A 20,826-nucleotide genomic window follows, 5' to 3' on the forward strand; every position below is an offset into this window, starting at 1 on the left:
ATGAACGTGGCAAAATGCTGCAGAGGCACGGCATGCCCTTGGGGTCGCCATAGCAGTGACTTAAGTAGTGAGTTACATGATTTACACTACCATAAGCAGATACATTATTTGAGTGAAGCTGAAACATACACAGAAATTGGTTTGGTAGAAAAATAGCTGCAAGAAAAAACTGCTGTTGTGCATCACTCCCCGACCTCCATGAACATGTGCTTTCCTGTCGTTTAGTTAGACAAAAATATATAATTTAATACAAATATCTTATTCAATATCACCAACAGCGTGAGTCAATATCAGAATTGGATTCACCACGGGATTGGTCGTGTTATGTGCATATATGAAGTACCCATACTACAGCCATTTCACTTTTTATTCCTCATGTTATCCTATCCTGTTTGATTTGCAGTGCTCTCTCAGGGTTTGCTGCTGTCACGTCTATGCATTATAATCGTCCGTTTATTCAGGTCTAATTTAATATCAACTTAACTTAACTAAAGTGGACTCCATCCAATTCAAACCTGGATGGGCGTGGAGGAGGGCGTGGAGGAGGGCGGGGGGGAGGGCGGGGGGGAGGGCGGGGGGGAGGGCGTGGAGGAGGGCGGGGGGAGGGCGGGGGGGAGGGCGTGGAGGAGGGCGGGGGGAGGGCGGGGGGGAGGGCGGGGGGGAGGGCGTGGGGGAGGGCGGGGGGGAGGGCGTGGAGGAGGGCGTGGGGGAGGGCGGGGGGGAGGGCGTGGAGGAGGGCGTGGGGGAGGGCGTGGAGGAGGGCGGGGGGGAGGGCGGGGAGGAGGGCGGGGAGGAGGGCGGGGGGGGGACCGGTTCACTAGCATCACACTCAGCGGCGTGGCTCATCACTTGTCTTGCATCTTCTCCAGGATGGGCACGATCATGTCGAACTTGGGTCTCTTGGCCGGGTCCTCGTTCATGCACAGCCTCATCAGCTTACACACGTGGGGGGAGATCCCCGGGGGGATGGTGGGCCGCAAACCCTCCAGGGACACCTGTGGAAAGAGTGCATGCGGTCGATGTAAAGGTTACAGTGAGTGACCCCATCTAGCCCATTTAGACACGGACGCAGGCAAACACAAACGCATGCACATATCTTTGAGTTTTAAATGTGTGTTTCTATAGTATATATTTCAAACACACTATCTCTCTCTCTCGCACACACGCACACACACACACACCTTCATGCCTATCTCCATCTGGGACAGATCTGCGAAGGGCACCTCCCTGGTGACGAGCTCCCAGAGCAGCACGGCAAAGCTCCACATGTCTGCTGAGCGCCTGTTGATGTCCTCCGGCCTCTTCTGAAGGGCTGGGGGTTGGAGGGGGGGTTAAAGGTCAAGACATAGTGAAGAAACTAGATACGGTTCAATGTAATGTGTTGTCCGAGCATAGTCGGCTAAAAAGTCCCTATTCAGTGCCATCTGGTGGTCTTTCATGACGTGAGGATGATGAGTCGCACAGCTGAAAATATATGGGAACCTCCTCAACTGTTCTATCTAGAATTAACCGTCGAACACACGTAGCAGAGGAGACCAATGCGTTGACTTGGAGAGTGTGAGGGTGGGTGTGCATGACCTATGAAGGTAGCCTCTGCGGTCATGTGACTTAAGAGCCCCTTTGCGTACCTACGGTGTCCATTCACCACAGAAGAATTGATTGGCCTTTAGTGTTTACTCAGCATTACATAAATAAATGTAAACTAGGCAAGAAGAAGCCAGGGAGTATGCGGGGGGGATAGATAACTTATAAATAGGCACAGGACACAAGACAAGGTGTGTACCTTCGGGGGCCAGCCAGGCGGGGGAGTAGCTGCGACCGGGACACTGGAAAGAGAGCTTGGCGTCGGCCATGCTGACTCTGGCCGTCATGTCTTCATCAATCTGTAGAGGAATTATTGGCCAAAATAAAAGCCAGAGATGATTTAAAGAGCCATTCAGCGATGACCAAGCATTTGACTGGGGTGGAGAAGATGATTATATGGTTATGCTATGCTTGTGTGTGTGTGTGTGTGTGTGTGTGTGTGTGTGTGTGTGTGTGTGTGTGTGTGTGTGTGTGTGTGTGTGTGTGTGTGTGTGTGTGTGTGTGTGTGTGTGTGTGTGTGTGTGTGTGTGTGAATATGTGAGTGTATTTGTGTGTGCGTGCACGTGTGCCAGTGTGTGTGTGCTACCATGACGTGCTTGCTGTTAAGGTGGAGCCGCGCCACCATTGGCTCCAGCGTGTGCAGGAAGGCCATGCCGCTGGCGATGTCCCAGGCAAACTTCAGCGCCTGCGTCTGGTCCACCACCAGTGCTGCCGTCGCCATGGACACCAAGAGGAGAACGGGAGAGGGGGAAAGAGGCAGGATGGGCGGAGAGAGGAGGCGTAGGATAGGAGGAAAGAGGAGACGCAGGATAGGAGGAGAGAGGAGAGGTAGGAGAGATATGAGAGGGGAAGAGGGGACAGGGAAGATGCAGGACACGTTTAGATAAGAGAGGGAGGGAGGAGAGAGAGGGGGGAGTGAAGTTCACACGGTAAACAAGGTGGGGAGACAGGAGAGAAAATGAGTAAGGGAGGCGGAGAGGGAGGACCGTAGCCTCAGGCCATGTATTTACTTTTATTTAGCCGACAAGACCATAACCAAACTAGCCCCGGTCTCCTATCAGGAATATAGAAGGAACTCTACAGGCAAACATGGGGTCCTCCCTTGAAGTATCCAATTGCAAAAAGCTTTCTTACTCGTTCCCTGGTGCAGGATGTTGTAGAGTGACCCGTAGGGCATGTAGTGGCTGATTATTATGGGATGGGGGGAGGGAGGGGCCTGACAGGCGCCAAGAACCGGCAAGATATTTGGATGAGAGAAGATTCTACCAAGAGAGAGAGAGAGAGACAAGAGATTAGGATTAATTACAGCCAATCAATGTAAGGCAGCTTGAGAAAGGCAGCTTCCGGCAAACTACAGTCTGGTGGTCATTACATTGCATTAACATTGAGTCAAGCCACTTATAATTGAGGCTGTTCAAGATACAATCACAATCAGAGTAAATACATAAACATTCCAAGTGCAGGGCTTGGAATGTCACTGCAAGTTCCCAAGAAAACCACCAGGCAGAGTGCAGATAGATATATGAATCACAAAATAAGACAAAAATAATATTTCCTAATAATTACGAAGTCTAATATAGTTACGTCTCAGAGGTAAGGAGACAATACATCTCAATAAAGTACATTGACGATTCATAAGAAATCAAGGGTCACAAATCGAATCGTTAGCGTTATCTGAACTGTTTTTTTGTCCCCTAAACTAGTTACCGAAGTTTAGGGTGCTCCTCGTTGAAATCCCGGCTTTTCCTGGTGGTCCAATCTCTGACATTCAACACCTTGACTACGATCTCTTCTCCCTGCCAGCGTCCTTGCCACAACTACAGCAGCAACAGACAGGGTAGGGAGATGAGCGGGATTGATCAGCATCAATATCAGCATGAGAGCAGACCGAGTTAGCATTGCAATATTTTAAATCATTATTTGTGGATAATAAACAAGCATGCTCCTTTTAGGAAATATAAGATTAAAGGGCGTGATAATCCGTGGTTTTCAGAGCAATTGTCTGATCTAATCCATGAGCGTGATCTTGCTTGGGCAACTGTAAAGAAATCTAAGAATAGCTCAGACTGGCAACATTGTAGACACCTTAGGAACAAATATGTATCTCAAATACGTAAAGCTAAATCAGATTTTTATGTCAATGAAATATGTGATAGTTTCCATAACCCTTCTAAATATTGGAAAGTTATAAAATCACTGTCCCAAGGAACTAGGGATAATGTGCTGCCAAATACACTGAAGTTTAATGAAAAAAATATTACAGACAAGAAAGGTATGCTAGATTCCCTGAACCAGCACTTTATATCTTCTGGTTTGTTGTTTGAGCATGCACCAGCAGATAAGACAAGAGGATTACCCTTGGTCTAGGAATAATGCACCTTTCAATTTTGATCTTGTCCCTATTACAACACAGGAGCTAAATGATGCTCTTATAAAGTTAAATGGCAAGAAATCCTCAGGTCCTGATGGGTTGGATCCATAATTAAAATCCATACTAAAAATTGTATAATTATAGGTCAATATCTAAACTATCAGTTTTAGCCAAGGTTTTAGAAGGGCTTATAAGTGTCCAGTTGAAAGATTATTTACCAACAAATAACATATTAAATGATTTGCAGTCAGGTTTTCGTAAAAAAAAACACAGCACTGTCACTGCCACTATGAAAGTGTTAAATGATTTCATATGTGCAATTGATTCGAAAGAATATTATGCTGAACTATTCTTGGATCTGTCAAAGGCGTTTGACACGGTTGAACAAGCTGTCCTGTCTCAGAGGTTGGTGGATATTGGAATGTCTTTAAAAGCTGTCAAATGGTTTGCCAACTACTTCAGGGGCCTACTTCAAAGTGTTCAGGTTGATGGTGTGTCCTTAAACGCCTTACTTATACAAAATGGTGTCCCCCAGGGGTCCATTTTGGGTCCCATTTTATTTACTATTTAAATAGGTGACTTGTGTCACAATGTAACAAAAGCAAAAAGTGTCCTTTTTATGCGGATGATACCGTTTTTATTGCTCTGCCTCATCCTTGGCAAGTGCCACAGAAAAACTGCAATCTGCCTTTAATACTATTCAGGAGAATCTCCACAAATTGAGACTTGTACTAAACTCTGACAAAACTAAAAATATATGCTTCTCAAAATCAAGGAAAACAGAAAATGTTTGTCAGATTGTTACACTAGAAAAGAGAGCAAAAGTTCCAGTCTACAAATATCTTGGTTTCTTCTTAGAAGAAAATTTGTCCTTTAAACATCACATTGAGTGTCTAACAAAAAAACTTAGAGTAAAGTTGGGTTTTTATATAGGAACAAAGGTTGTTTCTCTTTTAGTGTGAGAAAAAGACTTATCCAAGCAACCTTTCTGTCAATACTGGATTATGGTGTTATTTTATGTATGTATGCCGATCAATCTTTTTGGAAAATGCTGGGTTCAGTATACCACTAGCACTAAGATTTGTAACAAATTCTGGTTTTCGTACTCATCACTGTAGCTTGTATGAACATGTTGGTTGGCTTTCTTTCCACAATCTTAGGTTGGAGCATTGGTATATTTTTCTTTATAAGGCCACATTGAACTGTGGACTTTCATTTCATGATGGTGCATCGCAGCGTCTCTAAATTCAACTATACGGTTCGGAGGATGTCGCCTGAGAAGTCCATTGAGACTGTTACTTTGATTAAGGGCTGTACTTATGAAGTTAACTTGACTGACCTCTCCGGACTGGTTCTCATTGATCTTGGCTAAAAGAGACAGCTGCTTGAAGTCCACACCGGCCTGCTTGTTCAGAGTGCCATTACCTAACAGAGAGGACAACAACATGACAACGGCGGTGAAACCAAAACCAAGACTTGAACTCAGTTGTTTGTATTTGACTATGTCATGTTCTGTAATACGTACGCGGGCGTGTGCGCATGGTTCCCTTCCAGAAGGTTTCCCTGTAAGGAACTTTGGTCAGGCTCTGGCCTTGTTTCTCTGCCCTTTCTAGGATCATCAGAGGCGAGAAATAAACACAATTAAATAAACGAATATCGTTCTGTAAACAAAGTAAAAGATATTTCATGTACATGTTTTTCAAAGTGACAAACTGAGGTATGTCGTCGTCACACTTCTTAGAAGATGCGTTTATACGAAGCATCTGACAGTTGTTTATATTTGGACATTCAGCAGACATTTCCATCCAACGCTACTGAATGATAATAATAAGGCTCTTAGAATGACTCCTGACCTTGTAGCAGCTGCTGCAGGTGAGGCTTGGCTTTATCCAGAGGCGTCTGGCCGTACCTGTTACATACACACACCTGGGCGTCACATGTCACTAGATCCTGAGAACAGGGAGGGAATCACATTCACTGATTCATTTGATTGAAGCTGAATGTATCTGAATCACATTGTCTTATATCACATGAAAAAATGTGAAAGTATATATCCAATATGAAATACCTGCAACCACCCAATAATCTCATCAATCAAATTTCATCACACAAAACCAATAGTTAGGCTAAGTGGCTGTTGGTTGTAATGCAGTACTTGAGTGAAGGTAGATGAGGGTGCTATCATGAAGACCTGTCGGGTGCCTGCAGTCCTACCTCAGCCACCTGGTCTTGTCCCCAGAAACAGGCGTAGTGGAGAGGTGTGTTTCCATGTTCGTTGGCGGCATTCGGGTCCGCTTTGCACTGAATCAGCTGAAAAATAACAATCAATGTACTTTGTGTGTGTGTGTGTGTGTTTGTGTGTGTGCTTGGCATGTCTGTGTGTATGACAGCAAACCGATGTGTGTGTCAGGGTGTATATGCGTATGTATATGCATGTATGTGTGTGTGTACCTTAGCCACGATGTCTCTGTGTCCGTGGCTGGCGGCGAGGTGCAGGGGCGTGTCGTCGCCGCGGTTCATCACGTTGATGCGGGCCCCCCTCATGATGAGCATGTCCACCAACGGGCCCCTCCCCTCCCGGCATGCCCAGTGCAGGGGGCTGAAGCCGTGGTGGTCCCTTCATACACACACACACCCACACAAACACACACATAAACCTTGTGGATAAGCGGGGCTACTTTCGGACGGACAGGGGGAGACAAGATACAAACCACTGCTCTTTGCTAATGCACACAAACACACACACACACACACACACACACACACACACACACACACACACACACACACACACACACACACACACACACACACACACACACACACACACACACACACACGCACACTCACATACACACTCTCTCGTACGCATATACAGAGAGAGAAAAATACACACATACACACACACACACCCACACACACACACACACACACACACACACACAGGCACACGAACACACACCTACTTGCCAGTCTATATTTACACATACTTACCATAGCTGTCCCCTCCAACTACACCCATACTACTGCCGGCCAAACCTGAGCTTATAGTCTCTGAATGTAAGTCTGCCAATGAGGGGGGGACACAGCATTCACACTACACCATGACCAGCCCATCAACCCAGCAGCATCCCCCCCCCCCCACACACACACACACACCTCCCTACGCCACAGTAAGTTGGCAGCTGCCAGACCACAAACTAAACACTGTTTGTCTACAAGTCTCAACAGGAATAAGATGGGGGACCTCCTGATCTGTGCGTGCCTGTACGTGTGTGTGTGTGTGTGTGTGTGTGTGTGTGCGTGCGTGCGTGCGTTTCCGGTCTGAAAATGTTATGCATGCATACTTACTCATGTTAGAGTAACCTTTAAATCACAGATATTTCTTTGATGTAAGCAGACAGTTTGTGAGCGTTTTTGCCCCTTTGACTCATACTGTGTTCTATAAAAAGTAGGGAGAAAGGGGGTCGAGGAATGGGAGGTGAAAATACACTGCGTGGAATCTCTAGCCACGCATTCTCTCTCTCTTACTCTTACTCATCCTCTCTTTCCCTCCCCCCCTCTCTCATATTCACAGCTCTTTGGAGACTTCTGGAATGGCATGTATTTTTGTCCTGCTGGCCCTAGTTGGAGATTCCTAACATTTGTTCCAAAAAAGGAACCATATTGTTTTATCGTGGCCTATTTATAAATAGATGTCTGATATTTAATCATTAAAAGCAAACCAATGCCCATCTAGAATAGAACCCCAACCTAACTAGGATAGAACCCCAGTTTAACTAGGACATAACCCAGGCCTAGCTAGGATAGAACCCTAGGATAAGAAGCCAGGCCTAGGTAGGATAGAACCCAGGCATAGCTAGGATAGAACCCTAGGATAGAACCCAGGCCTAGCTAGGATAGAACCCCAGGATAAGAACCAAGGCCTATCTAGAATATAACACAAGGCTAGCTAGGATCATACTATGGCCAGGCCAGGATATAACCCTGGCTAGTTAGGATGAAACCCTGGGCTATTTAGGATAGAACCCAGGCCTAGGTCAAATAGAACCTTGGTTAAGCTAAGAGAGAATGCAGTCCTAGCTAGGGGGTAACCTAGGCATAGCTAGGATAGAACCCAGGCACAGAACCCTATAGAACCCTGGCCTGGCGAGAAAACAACCCAGATTTTCAGATTAGATATAGACCTAGCTAGTATAGAAACCAGGCCTAGTTAGGAGAGGTCCCAGAATTAGCTAGTGCAGAACCTAGGTCTAGTTAGTATAGCAACCAGGCCTAGCTAAAATAGAACCCAGGCCTAGCTAGGATATAACAATCACCTAGCTAGTATACAAAATAGAACCCAGGCCTAGCTAGGATATAACAATCACCTAACTAGGATAAAACCCAGTCCTGGTTAGGATACAACCCAGTCCTAGCTAGAATAGAACACAGGATAAAATCCAGACCTATCTCGGATAGACCTATAGGATAGAACCAAGACATAGGAAGGACAGGACCCATGGTTCAGTCATTTTGTAGAAGAGGATACATTCATATCAAGGATATTCAATCAAATATCAATACGTATTTAATGTTTCTGTTGAGAGAAAAACTTCCTTAAGTGTCTCTGTCTTAACTTCCCTATGTTGACCCCTCATCCATCACCAGCGTCCTGTCAAACTAACCTCCTGCACCATCATTCATAAACACAGTGGCAGCCATGAACTCAATTCTATTTATGGAAATGATTTCAGCCCGAGAGAAAACGGCATAGGAAGTAGAAGGAAAGAAAGTAAAGTCTGAATGCCGTGGATAAGAAGGCAGAGATCCAGTATGAGAGACACACACACGCACGCACGCACGCACGCACGCACGCACACACACGTAAAAAAGGAGACCTAAGTTATCCACTCCCGTGAACCGTTCAGTTCAGAAGATGTTGAACTCGGTCCTATGCTATATTACACCCCCACCCCCAAACCATGACCACACTAATTCACCTAACCAACATTTCTGATGATTTCATTCATGTATTCACAACCACCATCCATTAAAGAACAACATCTGGACCAGCTTACCCCAAATTTAGGTCATTCTCTGTGTTGTCCAACCACAGGCGCACAGCCACAGAGTTTCCCTCGCGACATTGTGTGAAGATGTCATCCATAGCAGCCAGTAGCAGTACACAATCCACTGGTTCCCTGGTAATATGTATCTAAACAAGGAGCAAATAAACAGAGATATTTTATTCTAATGGCGTCTCTTTGCCACTATAGGAGTCCCCATACTGACAAATATATAGTTTGTTTAAAAAATGTGATGTCATCATGTGAGATATTTTAGAGCTGAGCTAAGGGTCTTGCAGGGTGCCAGAAGTCTATGAGTGTGTGTGTGTGTGTGTGTGTGTGTGTGTGTGTGTGTGTGTGTGTGTGTGTGTGTGTGTGTGTGTGTGTGTGTGTGTGTGTGTGTGTGTGCTTGCGTCTTTGTGTGTGTGTGTGTGTGTGTGTGTGTGTGTGTGTGTGTGTGTGTGTGTGTGTGTGTGTGTGTGTGTGTGTGTGAGAGAGACTGATCCAGAGAGAAAGACACTGAGAGACTGAGAGGCTGAGAGAGAGAGAGAGAGAGAGAGAGAGAGAGAGAGAGAGAGAGAGAGAGAGAGAGAGAGAGAGAGAGAGAGAGAGAGAGAGAGAGAGGGGGGGCGGTCTTTACTGCGAAAACTTTAGGTTAGCCAACTTTTGTTCACGATTATTCGTGAAAATCATGAACCATTACATCCTTGAATTATTAAATCCGATTGTAATCAAATATACCATTTATTTAGCATTTCGTCTTGTTTTCCTGTTTTGCGAAGGCAACGCATATCTTGGAAAAAATCTCTCATATAACTTTCGTTCAACTACAATGAATAAAAAAACGTTAAATACTTCTGACAAAACACAGTTGCTTACTTACAAGTGATGTTCTTACAAAAACGTGGAAAGCAAAGTTGGAAGACGATAACGGTGTACTTTTCCAGGTTGTCCCGCGGCCCGATATTCTCTGTAAACTCAAGGAATAGAATGTCAACGCCCCACTTCCACTGCTTGACGCGTCAACTTGAGAGCGATGTGGCTCATGGATCTATAGTGTCCCTCTTAAACAAGACATTAGTGCCCCCTATAGGACAGCGTTTGAACTACATCAAAAGAATATGTCAACATCATCGTAAAATTGTGCGAAATGTCCACCACACATATCGTTATTATGGTCTGTGTATACTTGCAATATCTAATCATAGTAATTGGGAGGGAAATTAAGAGGTTGGCATTGTATTCATTCAAACACAGACAAGTCACACATACACACACACAAATACTTGACACAATATTATGAATTAATAATTTATTGTAATTATTAAAGCATTTACCTTTGTAACATTGGAAAATGCCAATGGCAAAATAATTATATTTAGCTTTGACAAACGACAAGCTTCTTTATTTTGCATTCAGAATGGAGGTTTACAATATTTGCTCCTTCTTAGCTCCTCCCCCGTGCTCGACAGCCACCATGAATGGGCATAATGTTCCAGATGCCTTCGTCATAGATCTGGATAAATGGCTAAACAAACACACAACTTATAGCAGAACCCTCTATGAATGGTGTTGATACCGGGAAAAATAATGGATTGTAATTTCTATTTAAACAACAATATCAAGCACTCGAGTTCCAGCCCTAGTTTAAAAAAAGAAAAAATGGGCACACTAGCATTTCAGATGGCTTCTTTTAATTAAGAAAACTGCATTGACAAAGAAATAATTGGAGTAAGATGGGATTCCACATTATCCACAATGAGACAAACAAACAAGTGTGTGCGTTAAACACATATCAATCTTTTACCACCAGAACCTGAAGTTATCATCCTTTCCACTAATACAATGGCCTTTATTTAACTTATATTGTTGATGCTTACTCTTCATTATCAGCCAGTGACATATATACAAACAATATCACATGTGACTTTGTATATCGGTCATTAGTTAACTTTACTATGACACGAAAAAATTAATAAAAAGGGATAGGCATATTTTTGCTAATACACAATTATTATCTATAATATCTTATTAGTGCGTCACTATGACTCTCTCTGGACGCCCAGTATGGGATTGTGTGTGGATAATAACAACCAAGCTGTAGTTGTGGTTGTTGATGGTAAAAAGAGGTTGGTCGACATCTTTGAAGGCTGAGCCATCCTTCCGGCCTGGCAGAGAGGAGCGCCATGGTTCTCTCCACAACCACTAGGCTTTAGATATTGTTGACACGTCCGCTGCGAGGCTCTCTGGTCTGGCTGGGGTCGGTACAGATGGAGCAGGTACTACAGGTGGGGTGATATGGGCTACAGGAAGAGGTGTATCATGTATGCTGCTGACAGAGGGTCCTGGCAGAGGGGAAACTACCGTAGACACTGGTCCAACCCCCACGTTATCAAAAGATGGTGGAATAAACGTAGAAGCAGGTTTAATCCCCACGTTATCAAAAGGTGTTGGAATAAACGCTTCTGCTGGGGCTGGTATGATTGGTACAGGAAGGGCCATGTGGCTTTGTGTCGCCTCCACCAGGGACGTAGGACCTGAATCAAGCACGGGTCCAGTGAGTACATGCAGGGGTCCTGTATCCGTATCGACTGGAGACGGGTAAGCAGGTGGAGGCAGTGGTGAGGTTTGGTCTATGGAGAATTCTGTGGTGTTTGGAGCTTCGGTGACCGACCCTGCTGCTGCTGCGGCTGCGGCTGCTGCTGCTGCCTCTGCCTCTGCAACCTTGCTCTGCATCTCATCCATGCGTTTCTGGACCATTTTTGGCATCAACTGCACATAGGTGCCCATCAGACGATTGTTAGCGCGAATCAGCTTCCCAGCGCAGTTATCCACACAACGGTCCTAAACACAGGACAACAAATCAAACAGCTGTGCAATCAATAGGTGTATTGTAAATATTCAATACACACTTGCAGACTGACATTTTTCACATCACTTACCTCCACCATTGTCAGATTTCTGTAGTTAAAATTGCTAGAGCATCGTTGGAAACAGGTTTCGGTCATGCGATTGTACACCAGCAGGAAATCCCGAAGCTATACATTTCAGAATAGAAGCTTTCACAGTCAATACAAAATGGAACACTGAAACAATTTTTGGGGTCTTCATGTACACCATTTTCCAAGGAAATGTACTTTAACGATGAACATTTGACTTACATTCCGGATTTGCATTTCAGGCTCCATAATTGATCTGAACGTTGGCTAAAAGGTGAACTTGCCAGCTGAGTGAGTCGGCCTAACAAATGTTTGGAGAGGAAGCCCTATCGTCCCTTATTTAACTAAAATGCTATAAATGTGTATATACCTGAAATGTACCTTAATTGTACATTATAAACAACATAAACATACACAAATATGACGGCCTAAACCTAAAGGATTGCAGTAACGTGACTTTCACACGGGGGCTGCCATGTTTAGTTCCTCCCCGGCCGCATGAAGCCACGCCTACTAGACCGTTTTTTTTTACCTTAATGTTTAGTAAAGCTGTGAACAGTACATTCTTCAACGATTTAAACTTCGACGGTATTATAGTGGTTAAAGTATTACAATAAGACTATTATTTGGATTCAAGTTCTCCCCAAGTATGAATTCAGGAAAACTTGCTACAATATATTTGTAACTGTATATTTTTTCCATTTATAAGGATCCTTGTTCAATTTAGACCCATATCCTATGAGCTGAAAGTATTTTGAGATTTCATTATTATGTTTAAAATGTTTGTTTTCCAGGGATGGGACTCTTAAATAATACAGAATACAACGAAAAGAAGCTTGCATTTTGTGAAAACAAAATCCAATTTATTTTCCATTGGTATTATCAACTCTAAAACATATTCATGTTGTATGGTAACACTTGGCAATAAGGTTACATTAATTAACCATTATATAATATTAGTTAATGTAATAATATTTTATATAGCAAAAGCATATGGGTTAATAAACGATTACTAGACCATTATATAACTAACTGTTAGCTGTTAGTTAATTAATAGCTTATGCTTATTACTGTATTATTAATGTTAATGTACACTTATTGTAAAGTATTACCTGTTGTGTTAATAAAGAAAAAATCATTAACGCAGGATATTGAGTGGAGTGAGGTTTGTGGGCGCAAGATACATATAGTTACAACTATCAACTAAATTAGCAAATTGAGCATACAATATTGCAAACAAATATTTAATTATTAAACTAAAGCGTTAAAATGGCTACATGAGTAATTATAAGATATGTGACCCACGCATTGAAAATTATACAAAAAGAATGGTATAAGAACATCAGCTATTTCAGTTCCCCTCAAAATACAATGTCCTCCATTTATCCGTCAACAATGCACATTATACAAACATTTCAGATAATGATTAAATAGGGTGTCATATTCTAAGTGTATCTTGCAAGCAACATAGCTTCTTTAGTTGAGCTAGATTGAAATTTGGTTAGGATGTCGATACACTTAAACAACATCATCCATGTAGATTCCAATAGCTATGCTTGTAAATGTATGCTATAAAATGCTAATATATCAAAATCAACAACGTGTATGTGAGTGTGGGGGGGGGGGCGGTTGTTCAGCAAAAACTGTTGAAAAACACACATGCGCACATAAACACACATGCGACAACAAAGCTGCAGAGATTTTTCATAAAAAATGCATACTTTACATTACACAGACTTCTCTCAGTATTCAGAATACCTTTTAAAAGTACACGATAAAAAAATATAAATTGAGATAACAGCCGAATACTCCATGACAAGCGTAGTGTTGTTTGTACCGATTTCACTGCAAATCCCAAGGCCGCTGCAACTGTGATACCAAACGCGACCAAAAAGCAACTTAAGAGTCTGTGGTGCCGAGTCAGACTCCCGTCAAACACAACTAACTAGAGCCAGCCTGTTGCCAGCCTCACCTCGTATGTTTTCATTGATCTCCATGGTAAGGTAGGTACTACTACACATGAGCACGCTTCTATTGCCCCCAGCCTCTCTGTCTGTGGCTGGTCACTTTTTGGGGGAAAACATGTCCCACAAACAAATGGTATGGATGGATTGGTACGGATGACAGACCAGAGCCCCGGGACGGAACTGTGTGTCATCAATGTGCTTTTTGACCACAAAGGACATGTGAATCTGAACTGAACACAACTCTTCTGTCCGACGTGTTTACTAGAAAGACAATACTTTTAAATGCAGGACGACAAAAAAACAACAACTTTGCGGCTCGACTGATTGAGGCTTTGGCCGACAGATTCCTGCAGCAAAGCGCCTTCACAACTGCTCCGATGGGTGGAGCACTATAGCCAAGTGAGCAGGCTGTCTTTGTCCATGTGTGAGCTGGACAGCACTGTCTCCATGTCCATGAGGAGGTCTGAGGTCAGACCTTCTGGGATGCAAGGCATGAGCTCCTCCGTGTCAGACATGGGCAGCCCTGACATCGTGTCCTGCAAGGTCAGCGATGAGGTCTCCGTGGGGTCACCTGGGGGTCACCAGACATAACCGGATATTTGTATGTGTAAACCAACATGCATAAAAACACTCCCTTAATTATCCCTTCTTTTTTTTTTTTTAAACAGTTATCTACAAAGACCGTTTCAGTCGCCGGAATACATATATCTAAATACTACATGCATCTAATTGCATGGTTTGTGTGCAAGGCGTGTCCTCTCTTACCAGTGTCCATGTGGTCCATGGAGCTCAGCATGTGGTCGGAGGGGCGGGGCAAGCTGCTGACGCTGAGGCCGCTGTCGGTGCTCTGGTCCCGGGAGTGAGCGCTGGTGGAGGCCGAGAACGCATTCATAACATAGTGGAGGCGTGTGCCTCACGACATGACCAGCAACCACCCCATCTCTCTGGAACCCCCTTCCCTAACATATCTGTGGATCCACCCCCCTCCTTTATTGTAAAACATCAATCACAACATACCTATTTAGAACTGCTTTTAACATCTTACTCTCGATATTTTGTCTTTACTCCTGTTTTTGGTATTTTCATGTAATTTTAAGTGTCCTTGAGCACTTAAGTTAGCTTAATAAATTAAACACATTATTACAATTATTGACATTTTACAGTATTCTGTGACATCTTACCCGTTCAGCACAGGCTCATGGGCAGGGCCAAGAATCCTTGCATCCAGAGATGGGTTCTGATTGGCTACATTTCTGTCATGGCCAATAAGAACAGAGGAGAGGTTCCTTCCTCCTAGGTCCTACAGGAGGTCGCAAGAGTCACACAGTAAAAATAGGGATGAAATAGAGCCTTGGGTGCATTATGGATAATTAGTTGTGTTAGTTAGTGGTGCATAGTGAAGGCAAACGATAATCTAGAACTATATAGTAGAAGAGTTTTTTAAATTACACCACCAGATGGCGATAGAAAGTGGGTGATGCACAGCTCCAGATTAAAAGAAGGGTGGTTTGCTTTATCAAAATAGTTAAACACTTAAAATGAGTAAACTTTTCGATCAAAACGATTACATATTTAACAAAAAAACGGTCAGGCAAAGCACTTCACACCTCAGAACCAAAGTACACATAACTATAGAAATAAACAAAGATACATACAAAAACACACATCAGTGTATACTACTCAGTCTGACTCTCACCTGCTTAGACCTGAGCCTTTCCTTTTCCTGACGTTGCTGAGTTGCCATGGCAGCAAGGCCTGGGCTCACCTTCTGTGCTGGAATACAACAATGTGTGGCACAACAATATGAAACAAACAGTGTTTCACACCAATACGGTGCTCAGGGCCGTCTCCTTGGTAAACGGTGCCATCATTTAGAACTTGCGGTGCCCACTAACTAGTGGCACCTGGCGATGTATGAAAAGTGAAATAGTAGGCAACACAATGGGTTTCAATTGAAGCGTAGGGCTTTAGCGGAAGTTCTGTAGACAGAGGTCTGATCGCTACCTATACGCGGGTCAACCCACGAGGTGGACTTGCTGATGTGGTTGATAAAGTACGTCTCCCCGTCTGGACTGACTGCCTGCTCCCAGCTCTCAGCAAGCACACCTGAACAATAGTGAATATGTAAATAATGAAACACAGAAGAAAAAACAAGCCTCTTAACCACGAACCATAGAAGAACAACCACACGTGCCACTCACCATAGAAGAACAACCACACGTGCCACTCACCATAGAAGAACAACCACACGTGCCACTCACCATAGAAGAACAACCACACGTGCCACTCACCATAGAAGAACAACCACACGTGCCACTCACCATAGAAGAACAACCACACGTGCCATTAACCACAGAAGAAAGACAAGGACTCTAGCCCCTAACCATAAAAGAACAATCACCCTAGACCCGAACCATTAAAGGAAGAACAAACACCCTAACCCCTAGCCATAGAAGAAGAACAAGCACCCTTATCCCTAACCACAAAAGACAAACATTCAACCTAATCATGGTCAACAAGCAACACAAACAACAAGCACCATACCATAGAAGAACAAGAAACTTAACCCTAAAGCTTGTGAGGTTTGCCTTATGTGCCACAGGACAAGAGTGTGAGTTTGGGTGTGTTTGTGTGCTCTTGTGCTATTGTGCGTGCGTGCGTGTGTGCTCTTGTGTGTGTGTTTGTGTGTGTTATTGCGAGTGTGTGTTATTGCGTGTGTGTGTGTGTGTGTGTGTGTGTGTGTGTGTGTGCCTGCGGTACTAGGAGGTGGTGCACATTACAGCATTAGGAGGGATACCTGAATCTGCTTCACTGTTGTGTGTGTGCGTGGTCACACCATGGGCTAGCAGGGTCCGCTGGGGCTGGAGCTGGGCGAGACGTGGGTCGTGCCATGTTGTTGACTGATCCAAATGACTACACACACACACACACACACACACACACACACACACACACACACACACACACACACACACACACACACACACACACACACACACACACACACACACACACACACACACACACACACACACGTTAATTGAGTACCAACCTATTGCTGCAATACTGGGCATGTTCTGACATGACTTGCTTTACCTGTATTACCGCATGTGTGTTGGTGTATATGTACACCAGTGAACACACACACATACCAGTGTGGCTAGTTGTTAACCGGTATGATTGAAACAGGTGCAGTCCCATGCATTGGAAGAATAGATGTTGATTTCCTCCCTGATCATGCATGTCTTGCATCTGCCGTTTTTGGTCATCTTGAGCTCTCGTACACTTGAAGTTTCATGCACAGCCTGTCTTAATAATCTGTGTCTTAATTAATGCTGATTATAATTGTTGCTAAATTGGGGTGGGGTCAAAATGTGTTGAGCCGTGATGGATGTCTATCACACATAAAAAAAAGTTTGTAAAGATATTTTGTTAGACTTTTATTTTACAATATATGCATAATAAATCTAAATAACTCAATGTTAATCACTACTCCAGTCCAATGGGAATTGATGAGCTGGTACAACGATTCTCGTCAAAACGTTGGGCGGGTTTACTACTTTGGATCCAACATGTTGACAGCTTTTAACTGGGTTATTTTATGTAAAGCTTGAAACACTTGGTAGTATTCATAAGCACACTCTGGATCCATTTACGTTACAATTTATATCAACAATTCTAGTCACTAAGCAGATGCTGTTCTCGAGTTCAGAGGCACTTCTAGTGTTTTGTAAATGACACATACGGGTCATTAATGAGCAGGTAGGGGCTACAGCATCTTGCTCAACTATCCTTGACGGCGGACATTTGGGTTAAAACCCAGTGCACGTTGAGCACCACAACCTGACTATCCTCACGTTGGCCAACCCACTTTTACGAAATAATACGTTTATTCATGTTTGCTAAAGTGATTTATTAATTGAATTATTAAGTACAACACATTCCATGTCAATTATCTGGACATCGCTGGACACGTCACATCACTTCCTGGCTCTGCTGACGCATCACAGGATAAAACATGACACACGTCAACCAATAGAAGACCTCTGAGGGTGCCAGCATGTATGTATGCGTGTCTGCATGTTTGTTTGTCTTTGTGTGTGAGATTCTCTCTCTACCGCTGGCCGTTTTCTGCTGCCACATAGTGGAGGCTGCTACATTTCTTGAACTTTGACCTTACTTGAGAAAGTATCGCTGGCCAGTGGGCGTCTTGGCCATCTCCCAACCGGGGGGGAGCGGCATGTCGTCGGGGATGACAGGTGCGGAGGGGAGCCCCGTGGCCTGGGTGGAGAGGGAGTTGATGGGGAGGGAGGCGGGCGAGGAGTGGGCACGGACGTGATGAGGGGTCAGGGAACCGCACACTCCGCCATCCGAACTGGCCTGAGGGGGAAGAGGAACACGAGTTCTTCGTCACATGAAGCCATCAAAGTGTTGCTATAGAAACAAAGGGGCCACAGAGGAAGGCTGTTTGGAGACAGACAAAGCGTGTGCCGTAGTATCAATCAGTAGTACTTTAATTATTTTGTCTCAGGAGTGGACCCAAAGTACAATTTGTATCCGTGTGACTCTGTCCAACCGCACACTCCTTGAGTTAGAGGAGTCCTTTGCATTGTCTGGCAGCGACCCATCTCCAATTATTGGACCCATAGTTTAAGAAACACTGGTATAAATAACAGAAACAATTAAAGTTTTGCTAAAGATGCATTGTTGAGAAGACTTATTGTAAGTTAGCTGTTTACATGGCAATGTGGCTAGCGTCTAAGGGTATATTATGTTTCCATGGGAATGTAGCTAACGTGTGAGGGGGCATAATGTCTTGTAACCTCCTACCTGTCTGGAGTGGCCGCGGGGATCCGGCTGCCGAAAGAACGAGTCTGGAAGTTTTCTCATGCGCATGGGCAGTGAGGACGGCGGTCTGGTGGTCTTATTGGGGTTCATCACGGCATTGAAGAGGGCCTCGAGATCCGTCTGCGAATCCCCGCGGACGTGCACGATCTGTTGCCCCGTCGAAGGCGCGCCATGATGCGCGTCCATAATCTTCAACTTTTGTGTCAAAACAAATCAGCACAATAAATTAACTGCGCGCGAAGACGCACACTCGATTGGTAAACAGACGAGCTCGCTCTGTATGCAATAGTCGCGTATGAAATTTGATCATGCTGTGAAACGTTGCCCCCTACACTTAAAATTGTGCTATTCAACTTTGTTCAACGTCTTGGCCTACTTCTTAACAGTAATGATCACAGCAAACGTACAAGGCAATACAGATCGTATGAAACACTACTGCGGTTTTGTTAACCGCAAAAACAGACGCGTGAAGCAAAATCTCAGCAAGCCTCCCACATACCTTCAGTCCAGTTCTCTCCTGCGTGAAGTAGGAGACTTGGTGGGTAAAATCACTGTTGGACAGATGGTTTACACGCAGTAGGTAGTCCCCATACCGACGTTGAAGAAGAATAATACATGTACAAAAACGAAAAATAAGTTACAAATACTTTTCGTCCCAAAGTCACAACTTTTTTCCCACTTCAACTTTCGGTCCAGATTCATGTGATACCGCTAAGGGGCGTGGTCGCGGTGTTTAAAGCCACCGTAGTTATACAACACGACGTCCAGTGTGCAGGTCTACCTTTAAGCCCGACATCGGGTTCATTCACAAGATTTACCGCTGGATAAATACGCAACAGGGACACTCACCCTAAAAGCACTGTATTCCATCAAATGTTAGCTTTCACTTGCAATCCCCTTTCTATTTAAATAAGAAGATCTTCAGTAGATTTATTCCTTAAAGCTCAAAATGCCGTGAAGAAAAGGAAATAATGCATAATTTAGACTGATTATTGTTAAAACTATCAAATGACAGAGTTTAGCCTGGGAGTGGGGGTCGGGAAAAAGTTGGGCTATGTTGATGGGAAGGACGGTCTGGTGGGGGGAGAGGGAAGAGAGGAGAGACGGCAGAAGGGGGGAGAGAGAGAGGGGGGTGTATGAGTGAGCTACCCTGAGAAAACATCCGTTCCTGGTGAGGCCTGCTCCGGTTGGCCGCGGATTGTTTATGCGGACACTACCATATGTATGCCCTCTAGTGGAAGACATGCATATGGGGGGAAGAAGTGTGTCTGGGCCGCACAACCAGCCCGTGGTTGCATGAGTAACCAGATCTGTCCATCCATCAGCTTGACAAGATATGTCCGTGAATGTCAGCCAACGCTGTCTACTTCTCAGAAAGATGTTTTTTTCTTATGTTGAACTGAGAACATAACTTTATATCGATGGATTAACGGTTCTGAGCTTGACTATTACAATAATTCAAACCTTACCCCATCTGTTTAGTCTATACTCTGTCCAGTCTTTTGTATAAACTTTCTCGGCATGCAGTTTGCATTTATGTATTAAATCCAAAATTGATGATATGCTTTGACGGCTCTTTGCCTCACTTGGTGACAGGTCGCGTTGGATAGAAGCGCCTGCGTATGTAACATTGCCATAAACTAACGCTGGAACTAATTACTATCATTGGTGTGTAATACCATCAATAGACCGATTGATGGTGCAAAAGGGCTCTTCAATGTTCTTATGATTTAGAAATGACTGCTGAAGCCCAATTAACCAGGCAAGACCATGCTCCAGATGTCAGTTGTTCACACACGCGCACACACACACACACACACACACACACACACACACACACACACACACACACACACACACACACACACACACACACACACACACACACACACACACACACACACACACACACGTGATCACTGCTTAACAAAAACCCAATCTTCTCTTGTCATAAAATAGCATGTAGACACGGATGGTGTAATGTTCAGTGCAGGACAGTGATTATGACGCTGAGCGGCCGAGCTCCATCAGCGTGTAATACGTTGCAGATGCCGGGCCCCTGCACCACC

At 44.2% G+C, this 20,826-nt stretch overlaps 3 protein-coding genes across 6 annotated transcripts; all 3 read right to left on the reverse strand.

The window, feature by feature from the left end:
- Positions 1 to 764: 764 nt before the first annotated feature.
- Positions 765 to 10,037, reverse strand: ilk (integrin-linked kinase). Of its 2 annotated transcripts, none has more exons than XM_060056915.1 (13): positions 9,887 to 10,037; positions 9,016 to 9,152; positions 6,407 to 6,572; positions 6,170 to 6,265; positions 5,809 to 5,905; positions 5,481 to 5,564; positions 5,295 to 5,380; positions 3,292 to 3,401; positions 2,719 to 2,846; positions 2,171 to 2,292; positions 1,784 to 1,883; positions 1,182 to 1,312; positions 765 to 995 (listed from the first exon to the last, which is right to left on the reverse strand). In XM_060056915.1, the coding sequence occupies exons 2-13, from the start codon at positions 9,102 to 9,104 to the stop codon at positions 846 to 848; spliced, it is 1,359 nt and encodes a 452-aa protein (XP_059912898.1). In that variant the 5' UTR covers positions 9,105 to 9,152; positions 9,887 to 10,037; the 3' UTR covers positions 765 to 845. The 2 variants fall into 2 exon arrangements, with proteins under 2 accessions (XP_059912898.1, XP_059912899.1); XM_060056916.1 differs by having other exon boundaries at positions 9,883 to 10,027.
- A 638-nt stretch (positions 10,038 to 10,675) lies between these two features.
- Positions 10,676 to 12,458, reverse strand: timm10b (translocase of inner mitochondrial membrane 10 homolog B (yeast)). Its single transcript, XM_060056940.1, has 3 exons — positions 12,165 to 12,458; positions 11,946 to 12,041; positions 10,676 to 11,847 (listed from the first exon to the last, which is right to left on the reverse strand). Exons 1-3 carry the CDS (start codon positions 12,189 to 12,191, stop codon positions 11,209 to 11,211), a joined length of 762 nt encoding a protein of 253 aa, XP_059912923.1. The 5' UTR covers positions 12,192 to 12,458; the 3' UTR covers positions 10,676 to 11,208.
- A 714-nt stretch (positions 12,459 to 13,172) lies between these two features.
- Positions 13,173 to 19,882, reverse strand: LOC132461659 (transcriptional coactivator YAP1-like). Of its 3 annotated transcripts, XM_060056932.1 has the most exons (10): positions 19,607 to 19,882; positions 19,257 to 19,308; positions 18,740 to 18,946; positions 18,090 to 18,289; positions 16,707 to 16,822; positions 15,914 to 16,015; positions 15,606 to 15,682; positions 15,091 to 15,209; positions 14,675 to 14,775; positions 13,173 to 14,480 (listed from the first exon to the last, which is right to left on the reverse strand). In XM_060056932.1, the coding sequence occupies exons 3-10, from the start codon at positions 18,941 to 18,943 to the stop codon at positions 14,299 to 14,301; spliced, it is 1,101 nt and encodes a 366-aa protein (XP_059912915.1). In that variant the 5' UTR covers positions 18,944 to 18,946; positions 19,257 to 19,308; positions 19,607 to 19,882; the 3' UTR covers positions 13,173 to 14,298. The 3 variants fall into 3 exon arrangements, with proteins under 3 accessions (XP_059912915.1, XP_059912914.1, XP_059912916.1); XM_060056931.1 differs by lacking the exon at positions 19,607 to 19,882 and having other exon boundaries at positions 19,257 to 19,595; XM_060056933.1 differs by lacking the exons at positions 15,914 to 16,015; positions 19,607 to 19,882 and having other exon boundaries at positions 19,257 to 19,593.
- Between the last annotated feature and the right edge of the window lie 944 nt (positions 19,883 to 20,826).

Source organism: Gadus macrocephalus, chromosome 7 (assembly GCF_031168955.1).
Source record: "Gadus macrocephalus chromosome 7, ASM3116895v1".
NCBI classification, from domain to species: Eukaryota; Metazoa; Chordata; class Actinopteri; order Gadiformes; family Gadidae; genus Gadus; species Gadus macrocephalus.

Bases quoted from the DNA above. Each gene is read 5' to 3' on its own strand.
- ilk (XM_060056915.1), bottom strand. From the start codon at position 9,104: ATGGATGACATCTTCACACAATGTCGCGAGGGAAACTCTGTGGCTGTG. The intron at 2,293-2,718 runs GTAAGAAAGCTT...TGGCGACGGCAG, and splicing joins CATCCTGCACCAGGGAACGA to CACTGGTGGTGGACCAGACG. The intron at 1,884-2,170 runs GTAGCACACACA...ATTCCTCTACAG, and splicing joins TTAACAGCAAGCACGTCATG to ATTGATGAAGACATGACGGC.
- timm10b (XM_060056940.1), bottom strand. From the start codon at position 12,191: ATGGAGCCTGAAATGCAAATCCGGAAT. The intron at 12,042-12,164 runs GTAAGTCAAATG...TGAAATGTATAG, and splicing joins CTGAAATGCAAATCCGGAAT to CTTCGGGATTTCCTGCTGGT. The intron at 11,848-11,945 runs GTAAGTGATGTG...TCCTGTGTTTAG, and splicing joins GAAATCTGACAATGGTGGAG to GACCGTTGTGTGGATAACTG.
- LOC132461659 (XM_060056932.1), bottom strand. From the start codon at position 18,943: ATGGACGCGCATCATGGCGCGCCTTCGACGGGGCAACAGATCGTGCAC. The intron at 16,823-18,089 runs GTAAGGTCAAAG...GTGTGTGTGTAG, and splicing joins GGCCAGCGATACTTTCTCAA to TCATTTGGATCAGTCAACAA. The intron at 16,016-16,706 runs GTATCCCTCCTA...ACTATTGTTCAG, and splicing joins CAACAGTGAAGCAGATTCAG to GTGTGCTTGCTGAGAGCTGG.